This window comes from Panthera leo, chromosome A3 (genome assembly GCF_018350215.1).
Source record: "Panthera leo isolate Ple1 chromosome A3, P.leo_Ple1_pat1.1, whole genome shotgun sequence".
Lineage (NCBI taxonomy): Eukaryota > Metazoa > Chordata > Mammalia > Carnivora > Felidae > Panthera > Panthera leo.
The window spans coordinates 16692476-16720232 of NC_056681.1; the positions used below are offsets into that span (position 1 = coordinate 16692476).

General features: G+C 47.9%; 2 protein-coding genes, 1 long non-coding RNA gene and 1 other non-coding gene across 8 annotated transcripts in view; 1 reads left to right on the forward strand and 3 right to left on the reverse strand.

Annotated features, from left to right (window-relative positions):
* Window positions 1-1774: 1774 nt before the first annotated feature.
* LOC122215519 lies at window positions 1775-20050 on the reverse strand. Its single transcript, XR_006200407.1, has 4 exons — window positions 19613-20050; window positions 5509-5630; window positions 3074-3188; window positions 1775-2032 (listed from the first exon to the last, which is right to left on the reverse strand). It is a non-coding gene; the product is annotated as an uncharacterized LOC122215519 (long non-coding RNA).
* Window positions 9112-9974, forward strand: GTSF1L (gametocyte specific factor 1 like). Its single transcript, XM_042930919.1, is given in 3 exon segments — window positions 9112-9687; window positions 9690-9816; window positions 9818-9974. Coding segments are annotated over 3 exon segments (498 nt in total). The 5' UTR covers window positions 9112-9419; the 3' UTR covers window positions 9921-9974.
* Window positions 11775-11899, reverse strand: LOC122216748. Its single transcript, XR_006201090.1, has one exon. It is a non-coding gene; the product is annotated as a small nucleolar RNA SNORA28 (small nucleolar RNA).
* A 1837-nt stretch (window positions 20051-21887) lies between the features above and the next one.
* Window positions 21888-27757, reverse strand: part of MYBL2 (MYB proto-oncogene like 2) — a 41479-nt gene continuing 35609 nt past the window's right edge. For 3 of the 5 annotated variants that reach the window (XM_042930909.1, XM_042930911.1, XM_042930912.1), the window contains 5 exons: window positions 27571-27670; window positions 26056-26169; window positions 24544-24648; window positions 23035-23184; window positions 21888-22416 (listed from right to left, as the gene is read on the reverse strand). In XM_042930909.1, coding sequence (XP_042786843.1) covers window positions 22288-22416; window positions 23035-23184; window positions 24544-24648; window positions 26056-26169; window positions 27571-27670 — 598 coding nt within the window. In that variant the 3' untranslated portion in view covers window positions 21888-22287. The remainder of the gene's footprint in view (window positions 22417-23034; window positions 23185-24543; window positions 24649-26055; window positions 26170-27570; window positions 27671-27757) is intronic. The other 2 variants (XM_042930910.1, XM_042930913.1) reach the window with 1 other exon arrangement.

Sequence of the window (27757 nt, forward strand, 5' to 3'; positions counted from 1 at the left end):
CTGCCGGGCTTCCGAGAGGGCGCTCGCTGTTGGTGCACCCCACAGCCCCTGACGTCTGGTGCCCAGCTCTGCCCGGGGACACAGCACCTGCCTCTGGTCCCTGACTCTTCAAAGACTTCTCCGGGGCTTTTTTCTCTTCATAAATGAAGCACAGTGTTTTCCAAACTTCAGGTTTTTTGGGTAACACCTTCAGCATTTTGCCCATCTCATATGCTACCTGAATTACTTTTACTTAATTTTTTCTTTAAAAGTATGTATGTGAAATAACTCATTTAAAAAGAGAACTCCGGGGGCGCCTGGGTGGCTCAGTCGGTTAAGTGGCCGACTTCAGCTCAGGTCATGATCTCAAGGTCCATGAGTTTGAGCCCTGCATCGGGCTCTGTGCTGACAGCTCAGAGTCTGAAGCCTGCTTCAGATTCTGTGTCTCCCCCTCTCTCTGTCCCTCCCCATTCACACTCTGTCTCTCAAAACTGAATAAACATTTTAAAAATCAAATAGATAGATAGATAGACGGATAGATAGATAAATAAAGGAGCAAGTCCACAATAGATAGAAAAAAAATAGTTCCACTTATAATAAATAGGGGCTGGGGAGAGGGTGGGGAAGATGTGAAAGAGTGAAAAAAAAAGCCAAGAATTACCAAATGTTTTCAAATAAAAATATTAGCATTTTATAACCAAAAATAAATGGCTTGCCCAGGTGGTAAAACCATAAAGAACAGCACACAAATTATCATAAAAGCCAGGATAGGGGTTATTTCCGGGTGAAGGGGGAAGGCTGTAATGGTGGGGGGGGGGGGGGGGGAAGTTTCTGGGAAACCCAATTTTCCTTAATCTGGGAAGTAGTTATAATCATATGTTAACCTGTACATATGGGCTGTTATGTTTTTTCTGTATTATTTATTTATTTAGAGAGAGAGCACATGCATGTGAGCAGGGGAGAGGGACAGAGGGAGGGAGGGAAGGAGAGAGAAAGACAGAGACAGAAAGAATCTTAAGCAGGTTCCACACACAGCATGGAGCCCAACACAGGGCTCAATCCCATAACCCTGGGATCACGACCTGAGCTGAAATCAAAAGTCAGTCACTCAATCGACTAAGCCACACAGGCGGCCTTGTTTTTTTCTGTATTTTTATCCCACAATAAAAAGTACTATAGAAATAAAAAACAAGCAGTGAAATACAAGCAATTTACAAATGCGCAGGTGAAAATAAGGGAGGTGAAGCTGAGTTCTGGGATGTTAGCAGTGGCCCTGGGCCTGGAAGAGACAGCAGGGCAGGGCCAGGAGCCCCATAAACCGGCTGATCAATGAGAGGCCTCCCCGTGGTCCAGCTCCAGGCAGCAGCCCCTCCACCACACCCTGAAACCTCCTACCAACCGAAGCCCACTCCCAGTCTTATTAAATGTGTGTGTCCATGCATCGCTAAGCAATTTGGAAGGATATGCGCTACATGCTATTTTCTTCTTCATATACTTTTGCATTTTCTGATTTGTTTTTATAATAAGGTTTGAAAATGAGAAAATACAGTCATGTGTCAAGGAAGTAAAGCAGTACAGTTTTTTGTGTTTTGTTTTGTTTTTAAATTTTTTTATGCTTTTTTATTTGTTTTTGAGAGAAAGAGAGAGACAGAGCGTGAGCAGGGGAGGGGCAAAGAGACACACAGAATCTGCAGCAGGCTCCAGGCTCTGAGCTGTCAGCACAGAGCCTGACACGGGGCTTGAACTTGCGTCCTGAGCCAAAGTCGGCCACCTAACCAACTGAGCCATCCAGGTGCCCGAAAGCAGTATAGTTTTGAGATCAAATATGGGAATGAAGAGGTCTGGGGGTAAAGCCCTCATTTTGTCCTTCAATTGCTAAGAGACTTTCGGCAAGTCCTTCCCCTGTCTAGGCCTCCATCTCCTCATCTGTTCAGTTAGAAGGGTGTGCCAGCTCTTCATCCCCAGTCTCTACCCACCCATTTTCCTACCCTGCTCTGTGTCCTGAAGGTTGGCTCTGTGGACACTCTTGTTGGCTGGCTTCTGGTAGTGGAGGCTGGAAGGCAAGAGAGAAGTAGGGGTGTTTCCTCCCTGCCACCTTCTTTCTTTGGGTCTCATTTTGAGCAGTAGTCAATTATTATGAATAACCATGATCATAGTCATGCGGTTCTTTATCCCAAATTGTTTCAAAGACATGAGATATGTGAGAGGCAGGAAAAGCATATGATGGGCAATCCAAGATTTTTGTAACCTTGGGTACAATTAATACAAGAGGCAGGACTTCTAACCCACAAATAAAACTGACTCAAGAAAACATGGCTCATTAAAAACAACAGCACTAACAAAATGACAGAAGTAAGACCGAACATAATAGGTGCCACAATAAATGTGCACAGATTAAATTCAAGACTCAGGATGGACCCAAAACCAAAATCCAAATTTTTAACCAAAAAGTGAGATTTTCCCGGTGTTCCACGGTAGCGTGCTAGAGGACCCAGGAACACTAAATCCCACCCTGCCATCCACTCTTCCTTACAAAGTGCCCAAGGCACAGACTCTCCAGAAACAAAGGAAAATGGTAAACAAGTTTCCACATTATTATGATTGGGCGTGAGCCCTAACCACAGGTTCCATGAAAACCCAAATCCAAATCTGACAGCCAGCTATTCTAGTGGTCCCCTAGAACAAAGTCACCAGTACCTAGATTGCCACATATAGCAAGTAAAAATACTGGATTCCCATTTAAATGCAAATTTCAGACACACACCAAGTAATTTCTTAGCATAAACATATCCCATGCAATATTTAGAACATACTTGCACTAAAAAAGTGTCACTGTTTATCGGGAATTCAAGTTTAACTGGGTGTTCTGTATTGTATATAGCTACCCAGCACACCATAGCAGGTGAATCAGAAAATGAGAGCCGAGGAAGGGGAAGCTGGCACACAACCCCCACCCTGCCACACGGCAGGGGGGATGCGGAAGATGAGGAAGAGTGGATTTATCAATCTGCAATCTGGCCAGCGCGGTCAGCAGCTCCTCCCGGGGAGATGTCAGAGCAAGCAAAGGGCAGTGGCTTCCCCTCCCCGTACTCACATAAGTGCTGTTTACGAAAAGCCCACATGCAGTGAAATGCCACGGAAAGGTTAAAAGTGAAAGGATTTCCAGATGACTGACAGTGGTGTACTCTTAACTGCTTTTTGCCAGATGCCTGCCGAAATGGTCAAAGGAAAAACACAGAAAAATCTGTATTAGTATATAAACGAGGGAGGAGCCCAGACCACATGCTAGAATCCTTCAAGTGAGACATAATGCTAGGAAAGCCCACCCAGTGAAGCGCTGGCTAGTCGTGTGCTGGGAAAGCTGGATCTTGCCAGCTCCTTGTGAAACCACTGGTAGCTACAGTGGGAGAGTTCACACCATGGAAATCAGCAGATGCGATAGGTTGGGGACTTTTTTTTTTTTTTAAGAACTGGTCATTAAACATTTGTTGGACTGGCTGTGCCGTAAATCACCAAATAAGAAGAAATAGATGTGTGAGTAAGCTGAAAGGACCCTGGAGCAGAGGCAGTCAGTGCCCCTCCCATATGCATGGTCCCATGCATGGGTTCCCCTCCCATATGGAAGATCCGGTATGTTCTGCCTAACCTCCAGTCTCCACATCTATTTGTAGTACCAAGACTGCCCATGCTTGGAAGGTCAGAAGGGCCAAGGAACTTATAAACCCCCTGACATAGCTGTCAACAGATGAGTCTTGTGGAAGTCGGGGTATACGTGTTCCAGCTCCCTGACCCCTTGGGTGGGGCAATTCCAGAATGTGTAGGCATTCCCCATTATTTCCCCAAAGGCCTTCAGATGCCCACCGAGGTAGCTGGATTAACCACTCACACTTTAATCTTTGCCAGCCTTTGCTAGTTTCCATATATATTTTTCTGAATACAATTTTTGCTTGGTTTTCTTATTATGGAAAAATATGTGCATTGAAAGCTTTAGAAAGTACAGAAGACATACCATGACAGTGTTTGTCTCATTCTTTTAAAATATTTATATACGTATACAGATATATCTCACTTCCCCGCTCTCTAGAGACTTACCTGAAGACACTACTTGAGTCTGAATCCTTATCTCAGGCTCTGCTTCTGGGGAAACCCAAGTGAAAACAGAGCTACATCTCCAGCAGGACTCCATGCAATGGACAAGCTCAAAGCAATAAGGAGTAGGAAAGCTAATGCTTCAGAGCAGCTGTAGGGGACCAACGCTTGGTGTTGATGTTAACCCTTGGCTGGGTGCTTCAGACAATTCAGCCTCCAAGGTAACAAAACAAAAGGACAGCAAATCCTATCTGCGCTGAGACTGGTACAGCTTCCTACAGAGATACACAGACATCCCCCACTGCAGTGCCCCCTTCTCTAAAATGAACAGAGAAGCAACAGGAACTCAAGAATGGGCTCAGAGGTTCAAAGGGAGGGGCCTGAGTACTAGGACCTTTCATAAATAGTTGTCCCTCAAGGAATAAGAGTAGACCTTAAGACAAAATTCTCTGAAATACTTTCCATGGAAAACTGGCTGTTCAAGACACTATGAGGCGTTAAGAGAAACTGAGGCTCAGAAACACTGAGCTAAATGAAGGTACACAGTCTGTTTTACCTAGAACTTCCTGGATCATGTGGACAGACATGGCGATTCCCCAGGAAAGGGATATAATATTCCAGCTCCCTGTAGAACTCATGTTCCAGCTTCACATAATAAATACATACAAACAGAAAAGACATTTAATTCAAACATCTGTAAGGAAATGACTACAACTGATGACATTCAAGGCCACAAGGAAACCTCAGAGATACTAATGAGCAATCCTCTTTGGTCACATTATCTGACCACAATGCAATAAAAACAGAGATTAAAAACCAAAGGATAAATGAAAAAAATTAAATCACTTGGAAATTTAATCCTAAATAACTCAAGTCAAGGAAGGGAACAAAACTGCAATTATAGGCCATTCAGAACATAATGACAATTGGATCTCTGCATAGCAAAACTCATGGAATGTAACTAAACACTGCCTGTAGCTCTAAATGTTTTTGTTATAAAATAAGGAAGACTGAAAGTAAATGAAGCATCCAACTCAAGAAGCTGGAAAATAAGCAACAAGATAAACTCAGGGAAAGAATTAAAAGTTAAGGTAAAAGTTAATGAACTAGAAAACATAAAAATCAGAACTGGTAAATCAAAGACTCTGCTCCTTGTAAAGAGCTGTAAGATACCTAGACTTGTAAAATCCCAATAAAGAGAGAGGGCAGGGAGCATGAAAGAGAGAGAGTACAAAAAAATAAATAAAAATTAGAAAAGTAAAGGAAATTTAACCAAAGATGCGGAGAAGAGTTTTCAAATTATAAGAGATAAACAATACACACAGTATCCTAGTTTATCTAGAATGTTCAGTGGGGAATGCCTGTATATCAGTCTGCTCAGGCTGCATAACAAAATACCACTGATTGGGTAGCTTAAACTACAAAAGTTCATTTTCTCACAATTCTGGAGGCTGGAAGTTCAAGATCACAGTGCTGGCAGGGTTGGTGTCTGGTGGGATCTCTCTTCCCGGCTTGCAGATGGCCACCTCACCATGTCCTCATATGGCCTCTCCTCCGTGCTCCTGTGGAGAGATATCTCTGCAGTCTCATTCTTTTCTTATAAGGACACCAGCTCTACTGGATGAGGGCCCCACCCTTATATCTCATTTAACTTGAATTACTTCCCTAAAGGCCCCTACAAATACCATCGCATTGAAGATAGGGCCTCCACACATGAATTGGGGGGGCAGGGGGACACAATTCAGTCCCTAACAGCATATTTTTCTAGAAAAGTGAGAATTGCCAAGAGAAGCAGAAAACCATGGAACCAAGGTGAACATGGACATAGAACTATTTCCCAAAAGTGTTAGGAGTCAGAGTGTTTAGTAGACAAGTTCTTTAAAACTTTCCAACAATGTTCCTAGGCTGTTTAACTACCCAGAAAGCAGAAAAAGATAAAATGTGCTCCAACTCATCTACAAATCTAGCACAGCCATGATACATAAACCTGACAGAGATAACCAAAAACTTCACCCAGCCTGGCATCTTAACAAGATCCCAGGCGATTCGTATGCATGTTACAGTTTGAGCAGCACTGTACCGCGCAACAGGGAGGGTTTTCAAAATAAAGTCCTCAAGTCAAAGGGGCTAGCAGGAGCCCAGTGGGCTGAGACCAGGGCAGCCTTGAGCAAAGAGCAGCCGGCAGAAGACAGCATAGAGGAAATCCCGGGCCAGAATTCGAGTTCTCAGGGGGGCTATCTAGGCTGTCCACACCTGTCTGCTGGACATGCAGGGAGACACTGGGAGCCAGAAATGGAGTGGACAACACACCCCAGCACCACATACACATGACATGAGTTTGGTATGTTTGGGATATCCTTACATACTGAAGGATGTTCCCAGAGCAGAGGGCACAGAGTTCACACTGACATGCTAAGGGGTATGAGGAGGCTGCTTGGCTCAGCTCAGTGTAAGAAACCCACAGCAAAATTCTCTAGGGAGTAGGGAGCTCCCTGTCACCATATGACCATCCTCCAGGGATGTTCCAGAAGGAATGCCAGCCCTGGGAGAGAAGCCAGTCTTGATGTAATATGTCCTCCCAAGCTTGTGACTCTAATCCTCTAATGGCTCCATCCCACCCCATAATGACAAGTGATGACTTGGCTGGCCAAGACACACAACTGTGCATTTTCAGAAAACATTATTCCTGCATGCTCCATGACCTTCTCTCTCCACGCCTGCATTACCATCTGTCGGTAGCACCTCTCAAGAGGGTAAGTGCGGGAGGGTAATGAGCAGAATCTGACCTCACTTGCATTATTGGTCATGTAGGTGCAGACAGGCCCAGAAAGTGCTGCTTAGATAGGTGTGTCTGCAGCCCTCGCTCCCTTCAAGTTTCCATGGTGAGCAACCTGTCAGGTCCCAGGCTCAGAACAGATGCTGGGAGAAGGCTGCAGGCTTGCAGACCATTCAAGATGTCCATTAGAAGCATTATCAAGTCCAGTCTTCCCTCTCTCCATAATGGACTAAATGCTGGCCTGCCACACTAATGGGTACTTGGCCACAAAGAAGCCTGCAATAGCTAATGCCCCATTCCTTATTATGTGGATTTCAATGACGGGTGAAGTGCTTTCATTATCATCTCCATTTGCAGACTTACACATGCCTGAATTACTCAGTGTCTGGGTCAGCCCTGGTCATAAGCATGAAAAAGGCTACGGGACTAGGAACTGAAAAAGCATTGTAAGCATCGCCCACAAACTGTGCCAGGCTTTGGGGGAATGGAAGAGCAGATACCAAACCACATGTTAACTCCCAGCAGGGCCAGTGTCATACCTCCTCCAATACTGGGTTGCAGGCTTACAGAAAATGGGCACTCTATCCCATAAATGGAATGGAAGTTACAATTTACCAAGGACACCTTCTCAACAAAGTATACCAGGAGCTATCCCTAGGGGGGTGGGGAGTAAAGGGGGTACAGTGAGCACGACTCCGTGAGCCCTTCATTCCTCACAGCAACAGGTTGGTTGGAAGCACTAGAATGCCCAGCATTCTAGAGTAAGTTCCTGCCAGAACGCAAGCAGCCCCCAGTGAGCACTGACCAAGGTGTTTATCCCCCACTCTAAGTTAGGACTTTGGGTTTTCTCCCTTGGAGATGGAGGGAGTATGTTATGTGTGTGTGGAGAAAAGGGAAACAAATATTGGTGACAAGGAGACACAGGACGTTCTTAGGACTTTTTTTTAAAAGATTTTATTTTTAAGTAATCTCTACACCCAACATGGGGCTCGAGCCCACAACCCTGAGATCAAGAGTCACACACTCCACAGACTGAGCAGCCCGGTACCTTTTAGGACTCTTGACAAGGTTCCTATTCTCCTCCTTCTGGGTACACAATAGGACTGTCCCTCTTTGACCAAGAGTGTAGTGTGGCCAGAAGGCTCACTCAGGACAATGAAATGTCGGCGGAAGTGACATGTATCACTTCAGTGGAAGTACGAGAATAAGGTAGAAGCAATATTTGAAGAGACAATGGCTGAACATTTCCCAAAACTAATGAAAGACACTAATCCACAGATTCCAGAGGTCTAAAAGTAAAAACAAAGAATAAATAAAAAAGAGACCCACATGTCAACATGATAGTGAAACTACAGAAAAACTAAAGAGAAAGAAAAGTTCTTTAAAAGAGACATGAAAAGAAACAGATTACCTTCACAAGAAGTTAGGTAGTGGTGGAATTCTGAATTCTCAACCCTAGTGGAAGCTGGAAGAAACTGAACTCCGCTTCAGTGAAGAAAGGAAAATAGCACAACTATACTCCACAAAGTTATTCTTCAAGAAGGAGGATAAGATAAAGATGATTTCAGACAAACAAAACCAAAAGAGTTCATCAGGAGAACACTCTAAAAGGTAAACCTCTAACGGAAACCAAGTGATCCCACGTGGCAGGTCTGAAATACAAGCAGCAGAGAGAAGTCAACATGAGGACAAGTGGCAACAAACCTGGACCGTGTGGAATGACAGTAGCAATGCTGTCTGGGCAACTTTTTAAAATTAGGCTTAAAATAATAACACAATAAGTCAAGAGGAAAGTGTATGTAGAGAAAGTCCTGTACTACTTGGAAAGAGGATGAGACTTTTATGAACTTTAAACCTTGGTAAGTTATTTACGAATGTTTCAATCTGTAAAGTAACTACTAATGATTAGAGAATGTGTAACTTACAAAACCGTGGGGGAAATGGAAAGAAGTTTTTTAAACTGTCTATCTAAAATTAGCGAGGAAGAGAGAAAAAAATCAACCAAAGAATAGGTCAGGAAGCACAATATAATAGATTTAAACTCAAATATATCAGGAATTACATTAAACATATAAGTTTAGAAACAGTTAAATGACAAAAGACACGTCACCAGCAATTTTGAATGGCAGCTTTCCCCAAAGCTACCCCACCTCTTGAAAGCGATGGACAAGTGGCCTTTCACTGATGACTCCAGCTGCCCATTGTGACCATTCACGACTGCTCTCTGACATCACACAGCGTACCTCTAGGAATCAAGCGGAGCTGGCATGTACCCCCTTCACCTTCCTGTGGGGCTGCTGTGGTGTTCTGGCTCTCGCATGTGCTTTATACGGTTCTTCTGTGTAACGCTGCTCTCTGTGCAGCTGCCCCCGACAGTTCCTTGTCCCTTTCCTAACCCACCACTTGTGGTTGCAGAGCACCGGAAACATGAGTTGTTAAGACCTTGGCCAACAGAGTTCTAAGGGCCAACTCTGGGCAGAGGACAGCTCCATCCTCCTTACCAAGGGCTCTTCCAACAGGGGCGTTTCATTTTGAATCTGGGAAGTGAGCTACTCTGCCTCAAGAACAATTTCTCATGGAGCCAGAAGCCTTAGAAATTTGCCCTTACAACCCGCACCACCAAGTCCCACTCAGCAGATTTCAGTACCACCTGGCATCCTGCAGGAGAAAGAACCCCAAGAAAGCCAAAAAGATGGCCAGCTGCAAATACAACGCCTGCCACGTGGTCCCCATCAAAAAGCTGGAGGAGCACGAGGCTGCCTGTGTCAGCAGAAGCACAATGGAGGAAGAGGACAGCCTGTGCCCCCTGAAAGTTAGCCTTCCAAGTTCAGAGCAGAGTGGAAATATCCTCCAGAGCACCCCTGGCTCCCCAGTTCTGACGTCTGGAATGTCGACAGCACTAACTGCCATCCCACATTTGTCCTTAAAACTTTTGTTCCCCAAAAGCTTGTTTGCGAAAGTGACATAAGAGAGCCAGAGAGAGAGAGGCCCATTCCCCAAGACTGACCACCCCCCAGAAGACTCTCAGACCAGGAGGATAAACCACCAGCGGCAGAAAGCAGCGCTTGCCTCTTAAATGCCGGAAAGGAGATGCAACTCCCCAGAATAAAAGTGCGAAGTGAGCCACCTGGGACACCTCGTTTTTCATGAAGCAGTTGGTAAAGATCTAAAGGCTGGCAGGACATTCTGCTGGCAAAGATGGGGCAAACAGGCACTTTCGTAACATTGGTGAGAAGGTAAGCTGATAAATCTCTGTGGAGGGCAATTTGACAGAAGCTGTCAAAATGACCAGTGTGCTCTGCTTCGATGGCGCGATTCTACTTCTAGGAATGCATTCTGTAAATATATTCACACTTGCAGAAGAAGAAGTGAGTGCAAGGTTACCCACTGCCATGTTATTTGTAGCAGTAAAGGTCAGTCAGAAATGATCCAAATACGTCTTGCGAGAGGGTTTGATTAAATGAATTACGGTGCAGCCATATACAGAAATAGTATGCTGCCATGAGAAAGGGTGAGGCAGCGCTTTCAATACTGGCTTAGAAAGGCTAAAACATAGTGTTTAACTCAGACACCAGCAAGCATTTTCTCTAAAAGGCCAAAGAGCAAACAAAAAAGGCCAGAGGCTTTATAAACCACATGTTCTCTGTCACAGCTATTCAGCTCTGCCTTAGTGGCATGGAAGCAGCCACAAACAATATGTAAACAAATAAATATAGGTTCCAATAAAGCTATTTATAGAAACTCGTAACAGGCTAGATTTGGCCTGTGGGACATAGTTTGCCAACTCCTGGTTTAACTGATAAAAGCCAAGTCCAGAACATTCTGTATATTATGCTACCATTTTTGCCCAGTTGTGGGAAAGAACATATGCATGTATGGGCTTATATTTGCATAACATTTCTCTCAAGGATACACTAGGACAGCAGTCCACCTACAAAGCATACAATGTCTAACTGATCCCTCACAGAAAAAGCTTGTTAGTCTCTTCCCTAGAAACTTACCAGCTCTCGGGGCAGCTGGGGGCTCATTTGGTTAAGTGTCTGACTCCTGATCTCTGCTCAGGTCATGATCTCACTGTCTGTGAGATCAAGCCCCATGCGAGGCCCTGTGCTCATAGCACAGAGCCTGCTTGGTGTTCTCTTTCTCCTCTCTCCTCCCTGACTCGCACTCTCTGTCTCTCAAAATAAATAAATACACTTAAAAAAATCTTTAAAAAAAAAGAAAGAAAATGATCAGCTCTCTCCAGGGAAGGCAACTAGGTGACGGAAAGTCAGGGGAGAGAGACTTTAGTCTACAGACACTTTAGTACCTTTTATTTTTTTTTCTACATAGAAAAAAGAAGGAAGTAAAAGTTTAATTCTGTGGTTTACATTACACCTCATTGTGTCTCATGAACATTTAAAACCCTGTCCCCTTTTGCTTTGGAACCCTCCCCTCAGAAAACCATACACTAACCCAATGCTACCTCCAATTCTAAGAGGATTCACAGATCAAATTCATCTACTGTTATTTCATATGTAAGAAATTCATGCTAAGAATGGAATGTCCCAGGGGCGCCTGGGTGGCCTGGTTGAAGTGTCAGACTTCAGCTCAGGTCATCATCTCATAGTTCATGAGCTCAAGCCCTACATCAGGCTCTCTACTGTCAGCACAGAGCCTGCTTAGGATCCTCTGTCCCTCTGTACTCACCCCCTCTGCCCCTGCCCCACTTGCACTCTCTGTCTCTCTCAAAATAAATAAGTAACTTAAAAAAAAAAAAAGGAATGTCCCCAAACAGTAGAGGTATTAACTGTTAGGGAAGATTGAAATGAAGTGGGATGCCTCAGAAGACCATGTAGTTTGTGAAGGTGGGTACTCCCGACCCTCTTTTTCCTCCCTCATGAGTCTGTACAAGGGCATATCTCAAGTGCACTTTAGCGACAGCTGCAACACTGTTTAAGTATATGCAACAGCTGATCTCATGGGGAGAAAACACCTGAATAGGTTAAACCTTCTTGCTATAGCAAGTTCATGTTGTGTTAGACAATTTCAATCATCTGCCATGGAGCACTGCCTGCAACCAACCCTTCAGTACCTTTTACATGTGAATACATGTGAATATACTATCTGGTAAAAATTAAAATACACATTTTTAAAACAGTGAAAGACTTAAGTCTTTTGAAAGTTTTTCAGTGGCACAAAAACAGACACATAGACCAATGGAATAGAATAGAAACCCCAGAACTAGACCCACAAACGTATGGCCAACTCATCTTTGACAAAGCAGGAAAGAACATCCAATGGAAAAAAGACAGTCTCTTTAACAAATGGTGCTGGGAGAACTGGACAGCAACATGCAGAAGGTTGAAACTAGACCACTTTCTCACACCATTCACAAAAATAAACTCAAAATGGATAAAGGACCTGAATGTGAGACAGGAAACCATCAAAACCTTAGAGGCGAAAGCAGGAAAAGACCTCTCTGACCTCAACCGTAGCAATCTCTTACTCGACACATCCCCAAAGGCAAGGGAATTAAAAGCAAAAGTGAATTACTGGGACCTTATGAAGATAAAAAGCTTCTGCACAGCAAAGGAAACATCCAACAAAACTAAACAGCAACCAACGGAATGGGAAAAGATATTTGCAAATGACATATCGGACAAAGGGCTAGTATCCAAAATCTATAAAGAGCTCACCAAACTCCACACCCGAAAAACAAATAACCCAGTGAAGAAATGGGCAGAAAACATGAATAGACACTTCTCTAAAGAAGACATCCAGATGGCCAACAGGCACTTGAAAAGATGCTCAACATCGCTCCTCATCAGGGAAATACAAATCAAAACCACACTCAGATATCACCTCACGCCAGTCAGAGTGGCCAAAATGAACAAATCAGGAGACTATAGATGCTGGAGAGGATGTGGAGAAACGGGAACCCTCTTGCACTGTTGGTGGGAATGCAAACTGGTGCAGCCGCTCTGGAAAGCAGTGTGGAGGTTCCTCAGAAAATTAAAAATAGACCTACCCTATGACCCAGCAATAGCACTGCTAGGAATTTACCCAAGGGATACAGGAGTACTGATGCATAGGGGCACTTGTACCCCAATGTTTATAGCAGCACTCTCAACAATAGCCAAATTGTGGAAAGAGCCTAAATGTCCATCAACTGATGAATGGATAAAGAAATTGTGGTTTAGGGGCGCCTGGGTGGCGCAGTCGGTTAAGCGTCCGACTTCAGCCAGGTCACAATCTCGCGGTCCGTGAGTTCGAGCCCCGCGTCAGGCTCTGGGCTGATGGCTCAGAGCCTGGAGCCTGTTTCCGATTCTGTGTCTCCCTCTCTCTCTGCCCCTCCCCCGTTCATGCTCTGTCTGTCTCTGTCCCAAAAATAAATAAAAAACGTTGAAAAAAAAAATTAAAAAAAAAAAAAAAAAGGCAAGTGGCACCTGGGTGGTTCAGTCAGTTGAATGGCAGCTCTTCATTTCAGCAGAGGTTGAGGTCATGCCCCACATCGAGCTCCATGCTGAGATTGGAGCCTGCTTTAGATTCTCTCTCTCCCTCTGTCCCTCTCCCCCGCTCATACCTCTCTCTCTCAAATAAAAAATAATAATAATAATAAAAGTAAAGTAAAAATAAAAGCTTCAAGAGACAAAACAGGGTCAACTGGCTGGCTCAGTCTGTACAGCATTTGACTCTTGATCTTGGGGTTGTACGTTTGAGCCCCATATTGGGAGTAGAGATTACTTAAAAATAAAATATTTAAAAATAAATAAATAAAAATAAAATATTAAAAAGGCAAAACAGAGAGCACTTAGCTGGCTCAGCAGGTTAAGCACCCAACTTCAGCTCAGGTCATGATCTCACCATCTGTGAGTTTGAGCCCCGCCCCGTGTCAGGCTCTGTGCCAACAGTTCAGAGCCTGAAGCCTGCTTCACATTCTGTGTCTCCCCCTCTCTCTGCCCCTTCCCCACTCACACTCCGTCTCTCTCGCTCAAAAATAAAAACAGGGGCATCTGGGTGGCTCGGTCAGTTAAGCGTCTGACTTCGGCTCAGGTCATGATCTCACGGTTTGTGAGTTCGAGCCCCATGTCGGGCTCTGTGCTGACAGCTCAGAGCCTGGAGCCTGCTTCAGATTCTGTGTCTCCCCGTCTCTCAGCCCCTCCCCTGCTCATGCTCTGTCTCCCTCTGTCTCTCAATAATAAATAAGTGTTAAAAAATAAAATAAAATAAAATAAAATAAAATAAAATAAAATAAAATAAAATAAAATAAAAACATTAAAAAAATTTTTAAGGCAAAACAAGGGCACCTGGCTGGCTCAGTCAGTTTAGCAGTCCATTAGCACAGAGCTGATTTCGGATCCTCTGTCCCCCTCTCTCTGTGCTTCTCCCCCACTCAGGCACACTTGCTCTCTCAAAAATATAAAAATAAAACATTTTTTAAAAAGGCAAAATAATCTATGGTGCTTAAGGTCAGGGTGATGGTTACCCTTGGCAGGATGGAAAGGGGAGTTTCTGGGGTGCTGGTCATGTTCTCTCTCTCGATGTGGGTGCTGGTTACATGACTGTGTTTACTTTGTGAAGATTCATCCAGCTGTAGACTTGGGATTTGTGTAGTTGTCTGTCTGTTGAACTTTTATGGAAAGTCTTTAAAAACTGAACCCATACCTAATGCTCTCCTGCACCACACTGCTTCTCTGGCTGATAACTATGAAGCAAGTGATGACACAGAACAGGGCACACTTAAGTGCGAGCCTGCAAGTGAAGAGTGGCTCAAGTCATGCCCCAGGCCCTAGCTGGTAACTTCCCCTTGGAGCACTCCACTGAAGCATGGATACGAACTCCTCCTCTGCACGGTTTCTTAAGCTTGAGAAAGGAATGAGAAAGCATTTTGTAGTAGCATCGCTAAGAGCCCATATTTTCTAAGCCCCAGATGTGTGCCAGTGTTCTCTCCAGCCCCTTCAACAATGTGAAAGGTTAAGGATTCTCCCCATTTTATCACGAGGATGCCAAGGCTCAGAGCAGGAAAGAAACATAACAGCCAGGCTGGGATTCACATCTAGGTCTGTCTGATCCAAAGTCAGAAGAGCCCTGGAAAGCTTGCCCCATGTCCTAGGGAATAATCAAGACATAGGCACAGTCACATGGCTCTGGCTTCTAGAACCCTTCATCCCACTCATTTCCAGTCCAGTTCTGGGAACTCCAGGTCTCCTAAGTTCCTCCTCCACCCAGCTGCGCCCCGGGTGCACTATTTTCTAGGGCTTTCTAGTGAACACAAGTCTACCTTGTGTATCAGCTAGTTGTCATATAATGATTCTGAGTAACAAACCACCCCAACATTCAGCTGCTTGAAACAACATTCTTACCATGCATCATTTGGAGGTTGACTAATCTAGGTTTACAAAAAGCAGACAAAAAACCAGGATATTGGACATGTAAACAATAGGATTAGCATGTGTCAAAAATGGGACACTGCCCTCAATGCCTGAAGACTATACATTCTTTTCAGACTCATGAGGAACACTTACAAAATTGACTGTATGCTTGATCATAAAGTAAGTTTCAACAAATTTCAAAGACTTGAAACCACAGAGACTATGTTCTCTGACCACAGGACAATTAAGATAGAAATCAACACTAAAAAAATGACAAAGCTTCCCCTATCCCTCTGGTCCCAGCTTCCCAAGGCCTTTCTCACTGCCACATCACTTCATGGCAGAATGAGACATTTACTGAGCACCTACTGGATACCAGGCCAGGCTGCTCACTGGGCAGGGGGCAGGGACTCTTTCCCAGAGAGGGGACAAACATATGCTCAATTGTGCCTTTCTGAAGATGCACTTGCAACTCAGGCTTTACACCAGTCCTTGTCAGACTGTTCCATTTGGTGCATACTTTAACCTAGATACCTATAGGGCAGCCTTAATTAACATACACGTAAAACACCTTCATCCTGACCAGCTGAGACCACTGGTCTACATCAGTGAAAAGTTTCATTCTTAGCTCAGACTGAAACTCAGCTTTAATTACTTTATTAGCTTATTATTAAGTAGGCTCCACACCCAGCATGGAGCCCATTGCAAGGCTTGAACTCACAACCATGAAATGAAGATCTGAGCTGGGATGAAGAGTCAGATGCTTAACCATCTAAGCCACCCAGGTGCCCCAATCAGCTTTAATCATTTTAAAACACATATGGCCTAAGGTGGAAACATAAACTCCATCTTTAGGGGAGGCTGAATCACTGTCATTTCTAAATCAGAGACTTGGTGACCTATGGAAACAGGACAGATTGATTCATGCTAGGGTCTGCTGAGAAAATGGCTAATTCTGGCAGTCAGGCTCTCAAGCTCATCCTGGCCTATCAAATACCTTTCCTGGGTCTCCAATTTCCCCACAAACCAGCTCCCAATGCACCTTAGTTATTCCTATTTGATATTACTAAGGGGGAGGATTTTTTCTCTAAAGAATCCTTTTCTTCACAATTGGTGTCCAACAATGGAGCTGGCTGATAAGTAATAAAGCCACCTCTCCCAATCAGTGGAGGTGTTCAAGCAAAGGTCAGACAACTGCTTGATGAGGATGCTGGAGAGAAGGCCTGAAAAACAGAAAAATGCTTCAAGGACTTTTCCAAGACCTAAAAAAACTTCTTTGGCCCACTTTACCTGCTGCTGCAAAAACACTAATGGCCACCAGGTGGTGACAGAGTCACACCATCATTGCAAAAGCTCTAAGAGCCCAGCACACAGCTTTTCCTGGAAGTACCAAAAACCTAAGTGAAACAAAATATAAACAACTAAAATTAAAAATAGGATTACCAAGGCACCTGGGCAGCTCAGTTGATTAAGCGTCCAACTTCGGCTCAGGTCATGATCTCATGCTTAGCAAGTTCAAGCCCCACAACAGGCTCTGTGCTGACAGTTCAGAGCCTAGAGCCTGCTTCAGATTCTGTCTCCCTCTGTCTGCCTCTCCCCTGCTTGCACTTTGTCTCTCAAAAATAAATAAACATTAAAAAAAAAATTAGGGGAGACTGGGTGGCTCAGTCAGTTAAGTGTCCAACTTCAGCTCAGGTCATGATCTTGCGGTTCATGAGTTTGAACACCACATCGGGTTCTGTGCTCACAACTCAGAGCCTGGAGCCTGTTTTGGATCCTGTGTCTCCCTCTCTCTCTGCCCCTCCCCTGCTCGTGCTCCCTCTCTCTCTCTCTCTCTCTCTCTCTCAAAAATAAATAAACACTAAAAAATTTGTAATTAAAAAAAAAAGAATTACCATATGATCCATCAATCCCACTTCTGGGTATACAGCCAAAAGGACTGAAAACAGGATCTCGAGATATCTGCACACCCATATTGACAGCCTTATTCACAACTGACAAGAGGTGGAAGCAACCTTGTGTCCATTCACAGAAAGATGAATGGGTAAGTAAAATGTGGTCTATACATGCAGTAGAATATTATTCAGCCTTAAAAAGGAAAATTCTGGGGTGCCTGTGTGGCTCAGTTGGCTAGGCATCCAACTTCGGCTCAGGTCATGATTTTGAGTCCGGTTCGTGAGTCCAAGCACTGGTGGTGCAGAGCCTGCCTAGGATTCTCTCTCTCCTTCTCTCTCCCTGCCCCTTCCCCAAGTGTGCTCTCTCTCTCAAAAAAATAATAAACTTAAAAAGAATTTTTTAAAAAGGAAGGAAATTCTGATACAAACTACAACAGGGATGAACCTTGATATTATGTGAAGTTAAATCAGCTATCACAAAACAATATGATTCTACTTTATACAAGATACTTAAGAGTAGTCAAATTCATAGAATTGGAAGGTAGAATGGTGGTTTCCAGAGACTGGGGGAGGGGGAAATGAGGAGTTAATGGGTCCAGTTTCAATTTCAGAAGCTGAAAAAATTCTAGCTATCTGTTGCATGACAATGTGCATATAGTTAACATGGTTGAACTGTATACTTAGGAAAGGTTAAGATGGTAAACTTTGCTATGTTTTAAACCACAATAAAAAGGGAACAAAACTGAGTCTGGCACGTAGAAGGGATCTGTGATTATCAGTCATGAGCAGAGACTGTGTATCAGGCCTTCAGAGTCAGTTTAATCTCTGGGCACTGCAGCACAGGTGACGATGGAGGACATGGTCCAGCCTGGGACAGGGAAGCCTGCATCTGGGAAAAGGTGGGGTATGACTCTGGGAAGGACCTCTGGTGGCTGGAATGGAAGAAGTGGGGGACTCTCAAGATACACATACAACTCTCAGACACAGACACTTTTTGGTCAGGCCCTATGGTCACATAGCAGAAAGTCAGATCTTTCGTTGGTCTTGGCAAGAGGACAACCCCACCTCAAGTAGTCCAACATGAGATCCTTAGCTCATGAATGCCCAACAATGGCCACAGCATCACTGATCCCTCCTGGTTTTCATATTCATTCAACAAATATTTGTTGAGCACCTACTATGTGCCAGTCACTAATCAGTGCTGGGGATAAAGCCGTGAACATGGCTGGTATCATCCCTGCTCCCTTGGATATTACATGCAAACGGGAGAGTCAATAATATACAATAAGCCAGTACAACACAGGTGTAACTGCAACTAGACAGGCCCTTCCCAAGAGGATGTCCCACTGCCTGAGAATCAGGGGCAGGTGGAAGGGGTCCAGGGAGCTATCACCCTGGAAACCACATGGCCAGGGCTGGCCTGAATCTGCCCAGACTGAGTTCTTAGAGTGAGTGAAACTCTAGGAGATGTTGTAGAGACCCAGAAGAAGACAAGATAGCAATGGCCCCAGATATCTCACTGATTTTGATCAACTGAATGATTAGTACCATTAATCCCTACTACCCAAAGTGCAGTCCCCAACTCAGCATCACCTGGAAACTCATTAGAAACCCAAGCCCCAGGGGCGCCTGGGTGGCGCAGTCGGTTAAGAGTCCGACTTCAGCCAGGTCACGATCTCGCGGTCCGTGAGTTCGAGCCCCGCGTCAGGCTCTGGGCTGATGGCTCGGAGCCTGGAGCCTGTTTCCGATTCTGTGTCTCCCTCTCTCTCTGCCCCTCCCCCGTTCATGCTCTGTCTCTCTCTGTCCCAAAAATAAAATAAAAAAAAAAAAAAAAAAACGTTGAAAAAAAAAAAAAGAAACCCAAGCCCTGCCTGAAAAGCCTCCTGGACCAAAGTCTGCCTTTTAACAGGATCCTACTGTGATTCAGGTGCATGGCAGAATCTGGGAAGCATTTCATTATACCGTTAGTGGTGGTCACCTCTGAGGAAAATGAGGGTGTATCGATGAGAGGGAACTTCTGCATTCTAGTTTATACACTTCTATGTCACTTGAATTTCATGTGAGGCTTTTAAAAATAAAAAATAGGCAAAAATGTATTAAAACATCTTAGAAGACAATTCCCTTTATTAAAGGGGAGATATAAAATGCAAATAAATGTTGCACGACATATCTCAAACATCATACAGACGCCCTGTAGCTAAACGTAAGTCCCCAACGCGTCGCGCAATGTCCACCTGCCCCGCTCCTCCCAGGGGGCGCCTAGCCTGCTCCCGAACCCCAGCAGCAACCTCGAGCTGAGAACACCATTTTCGCATTCGGAGTTCTTCGTGACTGCCATACGGGCTGCTCACTGCCACGCCTTGCTCTTCCACCCTGGTGCTGGTCCAGCCCGGGCTTTAACTCTCGGCTGTGGCCTCCCGCTCCGTGAGGGCCAGGACACCTGACCAACGTCGGCTGACTGTGCAACAGCGCCCGTATCAACAAACCACCCCCAAATTTAGTGGCACTTAAAACAATACCGATTTCCTATTTCTCAAGAGTCCGTGGTCGGCCGAGCAGTTCCGGACTGGGCCAGATCAGGTGAGGCTGGATGGCTTAGGATGTGCTCGCTCACGCGCCTGGAGTCACCTGGTCATTCCCGCCTCTCTCAGCAGGCTTTCCCACAATCCCTCACGCGGCAATCAGGGGCTTCCCATTGGGCTTCGTAAGTCACGTGACCCGTGCAGGGGCGTGGCCGCCAGGAGCAGTAATTTTTAGAGGGCAGTTGCCAGAATCCGATCCCACAGCCTCTGTTCCTGACCCCGTCTCCTTCACCTTCAGGCCATGTGAGCCAGCAGATACTGAGCCACCATCTGGATCTTGTCAGGACACTCAGCCTCTGCCATCCTAATTGAATCCCGCCTTTCCCTCCCACCTGTCTTCTGCCCTACTCCCTCCCTGAAGTCAGGTACCCGGCACCTCAGCACCTCATTATCACTCCCTCTTGCTTGTCGCACTGGCCTAGGAAACACTGGGCCCCGGATCAACCCGGTTGACCAAGTTCCCCAGGCCAGCCAGGGGCTGCAGACCCCACTGGAGCAATGTGTGCTCCCACACTTCCAATCAAACCGCAAGGCGCCCTCAGCACCGACCCTGGTAAACAAGTCCCCGCGGCCCACATGGTGACCCCACGGTGGCCAGGGGCTGCATCTGGCCTCCTCACCCAAGCCTCCCTTTCCTCCTAGCAGGCAGCCTGGCCCCCATGCCATTCACGTTTCCCCTGCTTTCTTTCTTCAAAGCCCCTCTGGCTTGTGTACAGATGTTGGCTTATGCCCTCTCTAGAATCTAAGCCCTGTGAGAATAAGGTTGTTTGGAAGCGTCTTGGCGTTTATTCTTGTATCCTCAGCACCAGGCACACGGGGGACCCTCGATGCCTGTTCACTTACTGCATGAAGCAGAGAACAGCTCCAGTGCAGAGTTCGCCAGAGGTGGCAAGTTAACATGTTTGCAATTAGCAGGGAGCCTCAGGACAGGCCCTGGGCATAGGTGGACAAGGCAGCCGGGAGCAGGCACTGTCAGAAAGCCCCTGGTGGGTTGTAGGCCAGCTCACTGAGGTGCAGCCACTGACCACCTGCCTAACAACAGCTCTCTGGGAGCCTATCATAAATCTAGGGTGGGAGGACTGGAGGGCAGGTGGTCTCAGAGGCGTGTTGCATCCGATTTTGATGTAGGTGTCCTACCGAGTCACAGTGAACCCTAGGTATGAAGGTCCCTTAGTCCCTCACTGGGGTCACCTGTCAATGCTGATAGCCCCGTGGGGACCATTCAGTGATGAAGCCTAGGATCTACAGGTCCCTGGGGGAAGGAGTTGGTGGGGGCGGGGGAAGGGGTCCAGGCCAGGAAATCAACAAAGGCACAGGGGCATGTGGCAGATGTGGCCCTGCCATAGAACTGGCTGCAGCATCTGGCTTGGCCACAGGAGGTGCAGGAAGGACTTAGCCAGGCTCAAACCGGGGGTCACCTGAGGAGGGCTCTGCCATGCTGAGCGACAAGACCCCATGTACAAATTCAACAGGACAGGGGTGTGTCAGAGTCAGACTAACTCCCAGTCCTCCTCTTTACAGGACAGGGCCCCAGGCAAGAGGATTGGTCTTCAAGTCTCCCTTGGGAACCAGAGGCACTGAAGCAGAGCGTAGAGATGGGTCTGTCCCAGGCAGATGCCCGTCCTGTGGTGAACTGAGACCTCAGCCCCCAAGGATGGCCACATGCCAAATCCCATGAACCCTACTGCTGAATAATACCTCACTCCCCAGTCTAGACCTTCTCAGACCTGGCACCCACCCCTCTTCAATCCCCAGATTCCAGCCAAGTGCCAGTCATCCCACTGCACCATGATCAGGGTGGACCACAGCCCAAGCTCCAACTGCTGCCATGGCCTTGCCAAGTTAAGACTACTGTGCCAGAAGGTTCTGTCCACCTGCCATACACTTCTTTACTGGTCTCACCTGGGGGCAGGGCTCATGGCAGGCCAGGTCAGCCGACCATGCCAAAGGCCAAGCAGGATGCTAATGCACCCTCCCCTCCCCACCAACAGCCAAGAATCCTCAGAGCTTTGAGACGCCCACAGATGAAACTGCCCCCAAGACACTGGGCCCCTCGGGGGAAGAATGTCCAGATGTGCAGACAAGGCAATGCTCTGAGGATGAGGACCTTGGTCTCCACATCCCTCAAGACCCCAACAACAGTCACCAGGGAACCACAGTGACTGGGAAAGCACAAGCAGCGTCCAGGAGGAAGACGGAGTAGACAACAGCACAAAGAAAAAGGCAATTTTATTCTTTCAAGAAAATGTACTAACAGGTTGAGGGAATGAGCATGCTGGCCACGTCCCCCGTCCTAATCAGGGGTCTGAGATGAGGCCAGGCCTGACGAGGGCTTGGGAGAAGCTAAAGGGACTCCCTGTGACACTGGGGAGAGGACCAGGCAGGCCCAGGGGTGGGACTTTGTTCTGTTAGCACCAGGAACCGCCCACAGCCACAGCTGGACTTGGAGACAGGACAGTGGTGGCCCTGCTCTGCCTCCACCTGAGCAGTCTGGAGAGGGGCTGGCGGCAGAAGGCTCCCTGCAGGCGGTCATCTGAGTGTGATTCTCAAATTCACAGACCAACCTTGGTCCCCCCAACCCCCTGTAAACATAAGAATGAGCACCAAGCCCCTCAGGACAAGATGAGGGTCCGAGACGTGTGGCTGGGCTTCAAGCGGCCCAGGAGCTGCCGGGCTTTTTCTTGCATGAAGAGCTGGTCCCTGGTCCCCCCGCAGGCCACCGTCTTCCAGGCGCTGGTCATCTGGGAGGAGGCAAGTGAGTTACCATCCAGGGACAGCACGCTCTCAGTGAATGCTGTGAGCCTGTCCAGAGGGGTGGGGGACATTTCTATGACCCTCCTCCCTTTTGAAGCCACAAGTATTCTCGTGTTCCCTCCACCTTCCTGGTGGCCCTGGAGAAGTCGGTCCTGTCTCTGGGCTTCCTCAGATGTAAAGCAAGGAGGCTGCACCAGGCAACATGGCTGTGCCCCTGGCTGTGGGCACCAGCCTCCTCACGAGGCAAAGCTACAGCCAAGCAGGTTGGTGGGAAGGAACAGCAAGAGATTCATACATACAGACACTGAGGTGCGAGCAGCCATGGCAGACATCAAGATAGACATCTGCCTTTGAGGACAGACATGTGCTAAGCAACTAAATACAGAGACGATGACCTAGTTACGAGACCACACCATAAAAGGGCTGGGGGGGCAGGGAGGGGGTGCAGGTCTCCAGCACATGGGCTCCCTGAGGGTGTGATGTCCAGACTGAGATCTGAAGTGTAAGTTAATCAAGCAAACAGAGCCTCAGAAGGGCATTCAGGCAGAGGCAACAGTCTATGCAAAATCCCCAAGGGGAATACCACATTCGTGGCCAGCACTCACAGGGGCAGGTGTTGGAAAGTGGCTTCGGGACTTCTGCACCGCCATGGGCTTCTCGGGCTTAGCCTGCAGGAAGCCCTCATTAAGTAGGCTGTTGTCCTCTTTGATGCCTGGCACAGAGAGGCTGGAGGAGCTTGATAGGACATTTGTCGGCTGAAATCAAAACCAAGCCAAAGACTCACCCTTCTGCCACAAGCATGGTGGGAAGGAAGAAAACTAGTCATATCCCAGCAGCACTACCTCTGGGCTGTTGGATCTTGGGCAGGACATTAACTTCTCTAAGCCTCAGTATCCTCTTCCAGATGGGGACTTCTCTGTAAAGTGCCTGTTTCAGAGCCTTCACCTAATAAATGCCCAACAGTGCTGGTCCCTTTTACATGGAGCTGGTTCCTCCCCCACAGCCTCAGGCAGGGGCGGGGGGCGGGGGGTACGCTCTAGTTTCTCCTGGGATCAGAAACATCCACAGGCGGGCAGTCAGAGATGGCAGCATCAACCAGCACATACACACAGCTGCACAAAACACCTCCAGGCCCTCCAGTCTCCCAGCTCTTCTCCTTTACCCTCCTAACAGTCTGCTGGGCTAGGTACTCTTATGACAGGCAAGAGTCAGGCTCGGGGAACCTAAGAGATCCCAGAGAGCAAGAGCCAGTGTCACAGTGCCAGGACTCCATCAGATCCACCCCACCCCAAATCCCATGCTCTTAGCTACTTGCTATACTTCGTTACCGTTTGAGAATTATTTTACATGCCCACGGTGATGCCTGTTATAGGTCTGGATGCACGGCACTAAGTCCCCAGCCTGGTGGGGCTCCCCACCCAGTGATGCTTCTCCACAAGGGCTATGGCTACAGCAGTCCTAAGTCCCCATATCTGCAGGATCTGCTCAGGCAATCCTTTGTCTCATGACTCCTGCCACACTTCTCACTGCCTCACACTGGGAAACTCATCCCACTGTCAGCTGACAGGGATCAACAGTGTGGCAAGCTTTCTGGGGGCAGGCTCTGCATAGGCAACAGCCCCATTCCTGAGCTCAGCAATGGGACCTGAAGAGCACCCATCCCAGGGCCGATGTGCCCCAACCACCTGGCTGTGCCTTAAGCCTACCATTGACCCTCTGCACATCACCACCATGAGTAGAATATAACGGAAGGTGCTAAGGACCCAGATCCATGGTTTTCAAACATGTTCTAGCAATGTAACTCTTGCCAAATAAACCTTTCTGTGAAAGACACATGCAGAGCTATCTTGACTGAAGCTGGGGGTGGGTGCCCAGCCCCACCTTCTCCATCAGCCCCTCACTGCAGAGCCTGATATCCAGAAGCCTGGTCTGAGAACCACTGGGCCACTTTACTGCCAGGGTTCCCCCACAGCCAAAGGGTTCCAAAGGCAGAGGGTCTCCAGTGAGACTCCATCCTCCGTGGGACAGAGGAGCCCTCTATAGTTCTGGGCAGGGGAGCAGGTGAGGCAGCCGGGGGCGGGGGTGGGGGGGCGTTTTTCTCTCAGACCCCTTACCAAGGACAGCACCTTGGGCAGTGTGGACATCACCAGCTTCACATCCTCATCCACAATGTCAAGAGCCAGGGACTTGCGGACCTTCTTGATGGGGCTCCGCCGCAGCTGGGGGTGGGGAGGAGGGAGACAATTAGGGCAGACATTTGGGATTCCTCCTGAGTCACCACCAGAACCTTGGGTACGCCTGCCCCATCTGCCCTGATCACAGACTCCCGCCCTGATGCAGTGGGGCCTTCAAGCCAGGCCCCTGGTTGGCAAGAATGGGGCAGGGTGTGGGGTGTGCAGGTGGATTGGGAGACCCTGGCCCCAACAGATTCAGCACCTAGAGCAGACCATCCTGCCAGATGCAACCACAGGAAGCAAGGACACAAATGCCTCCATCCAGACACCTGCTCCTCATCCCTCGATGGACCACGCATAGCTCCCAAGCCTCTACCACACTAAACACACCCCTAAACAGGCCTGGGAGAGAATCATCCAAATTACACCTCAAATACTCACCTGCAAACAAGGAATACAAACACGTAAAACCCGAGGGACACAGGCTTGTTACAGGAATGCCCCAGCCCCATGCCTGCACCTCCAATAAGCTGGTCAAAGGTCAGCTCCAATATCAGGGAGGAGCTCTGGGAATGACTCACCCCCTAACCCAGCAGTGTACCCTAAACAGGTGCCGGCATGTCTCAGAACCACCATCTGACATAGAGAGGTCAAGTTCTCTGAACCTAGGGGCCCCCACCCAGTGGGCCACTCCCAGACTGACTATCCACCTTCCCTACACACCTCTCTGGCACATTCCCATCTTCCCCCCTCTCCCAGAAGAAAGCATCTACAAAAAGGGGGAACACCGAATCCATCTGCTTTCAGGAAACCCACACACATGGTGCAGCAGAGGTGTGGCTTCTGGGCTGGCCCAGGGCAGCCCCTGCCCTGTACTCTGTACCCAGGTGTCCTTGCCAGCTCTCCACCTCACCCGAACCAACTGTCTCCCACCTGGCTCCCACGGCCCAGATGCGTGGCTGACTCCATCTGAGGAATCCTTGGAATCCCTTGGAATCCTTTTTGTGTCCCTTTCTACTCCCTTAATACCATGTATTGAGATGGTCGTGATGCGTTTGTCTAGTGTCTGCCTCCGCCCCCTGAGCTCTAGGAGGAAGTGACCACATCTGGGTCTACATCACCATTCTAATCTACTGCTCCGAGCCCAGAGCCCACCTTAGAAGGGTCCGAACACAATGCTACGTGAGTAAGGGGCTAGTTCAGTGGGGAAAAGGCAAGGGTCCTGAGCACTAGAGCCTCACCTTGGTCAGTTTCATTGATAACCACTCTGGGGAACAAAGGGCATGGGGCTGCAGCTCTACCTTCCCCAGTACCCTCCTTTTACCAGCTGTCCCCAGACTCCCCACCACCACCCCCACCACCCCACTCTCTCCCCTCACCTCCCCATGGCTTCCTTGGCCCGAGCTGCCCAGGCAGGCAGTAAGGGCATTTCCCACCCCACAGGCCACTCACCCCAGTCTTCCTCTTCTGCTTCTCAGGCCTCACTTCATCCTCAATGATGAGCTCGATGCCGGCCTCAGAGCGCAGCACCTCCTTCAAGTCCTCCTCCAGGTGCGGGGTTTGGGGCTGGGGGCGGGACAGGGCAGCCCATGTGAGGTTCCACACCCAGGCTCTAGGATACAGCACCCAGACGCGCCTTGGCTATCCTAGGCAATGCAAGGAGGCCTGAGGCCAGGATGCTGGCCTCACACTCATTTGTGACCATTAACTGTCCTGCCTTGGACAAGTAGACATTAACCTCAACTCACCGAGGACCGTCATGAGCCAGAAGTGCACCTACACATCACCAATGTGACCCTCACAAAACTCAGTGCAACAGCTGTCATCTTCCACAAGGTAGAAATGGGAGGTTCAGAGATCAAGTGCCTGGCCCAAGATCACATAGCTATGAAGTTAGAACCTGGACATGCTCGAGCCCAAACTCCTTTACCCCTTTGTTCCACACTAACGGGGATTCTTGGTTCCATTTCCCTTTCTTGGGCCTATGGGGTTCCAGACGACCACTCTGGCCTTAGGCGAAAGCGAACAGAAAAAGAGAGCAGCAAGTGTAGGGGATGGCAACCCTGAGAAGTCATTCTAAAAGCCCCTACGTGCTTTAATTTTGGTTGCCAAGGTCAGATGTGCTTTATCAAGCCTGTCTAGAGAGCAGGCCGATGTCTCAGGGTCTGGAAACTGTATCCCCACCTGAACTAGAGAGGGCAGTGCTAACTAGTGCTTCACTGGGCCCATTAACTTCATCAACTCCATCCCAGAGCCGAAGAGATCACAGCACGAGAATCCCACACAATGGGGGTCGGGGGCACACCACAGACCCTGTTCACAGGCCAAATGCTTTTCTACAACCTTTCTCTCACCTTCAATTCATTTCTAGAACACCTGCCTCTGTTTCAGAAAGCCCACAGTGCCAGTTTCCTGTTTTCACCAGGGAAAGCATGAGCATCCCACTGGGAGGAGTGGGTAGAAGGGCAGTTTGTCCACGGCCAGGAAGGTGCCTCACCGGCCCCTTGTGCCTGCCCACAAGTGGCTTGCACATGTTTTATAAAGAACCGGCAGTTAGTCAAAGGCTTCAGTGTGAGGAGCAATTAGCCCCAGCACTCAAGCCCGTCCTCCATTCCAGCCCCTGCCCATCTTCTCCCCAGCACCAATAATGCACTGGGAGTACTGAGTTATTCGTCAGTGTGTTTGATGTTGCCCCCACCCCCGATACCGAGATTTACCAGGGTGCGACTGCGTCTCCAGCACCAGCCAGTGCCCACTCAGCACACTGCAGGTGCTTGGATAATATCTGATGAATTGGTAAGTAGCTCAGCCTCAGATCCCCCATTTAATAACATCAGGGTATTTGCAACCTCTGAGAGGTTGGCAGAGTCTAATGAGATCTCAGAGGGGAAGAGCTCTGTGAGCCGTACATGGCTGCATGGACCCAAGCAACCCCACCGTGCATACCCGCCTGGCTGCACCACATACCAGGGGCTTTAGTGGTCCATACTTCTCCAGGGCATTCTTGAATGGGGTCGGCGTGTGAGGAGTGTTGTCCATGGAGTACTTCTGATCTGGGGTTACAAACCTGCCAGGGCCAGAGAAGGAGGCTTAGCGACCGGGTGGGGTACAGACACCAGCCACACCGCCACAGGCTGCCCATGACAACCACCAT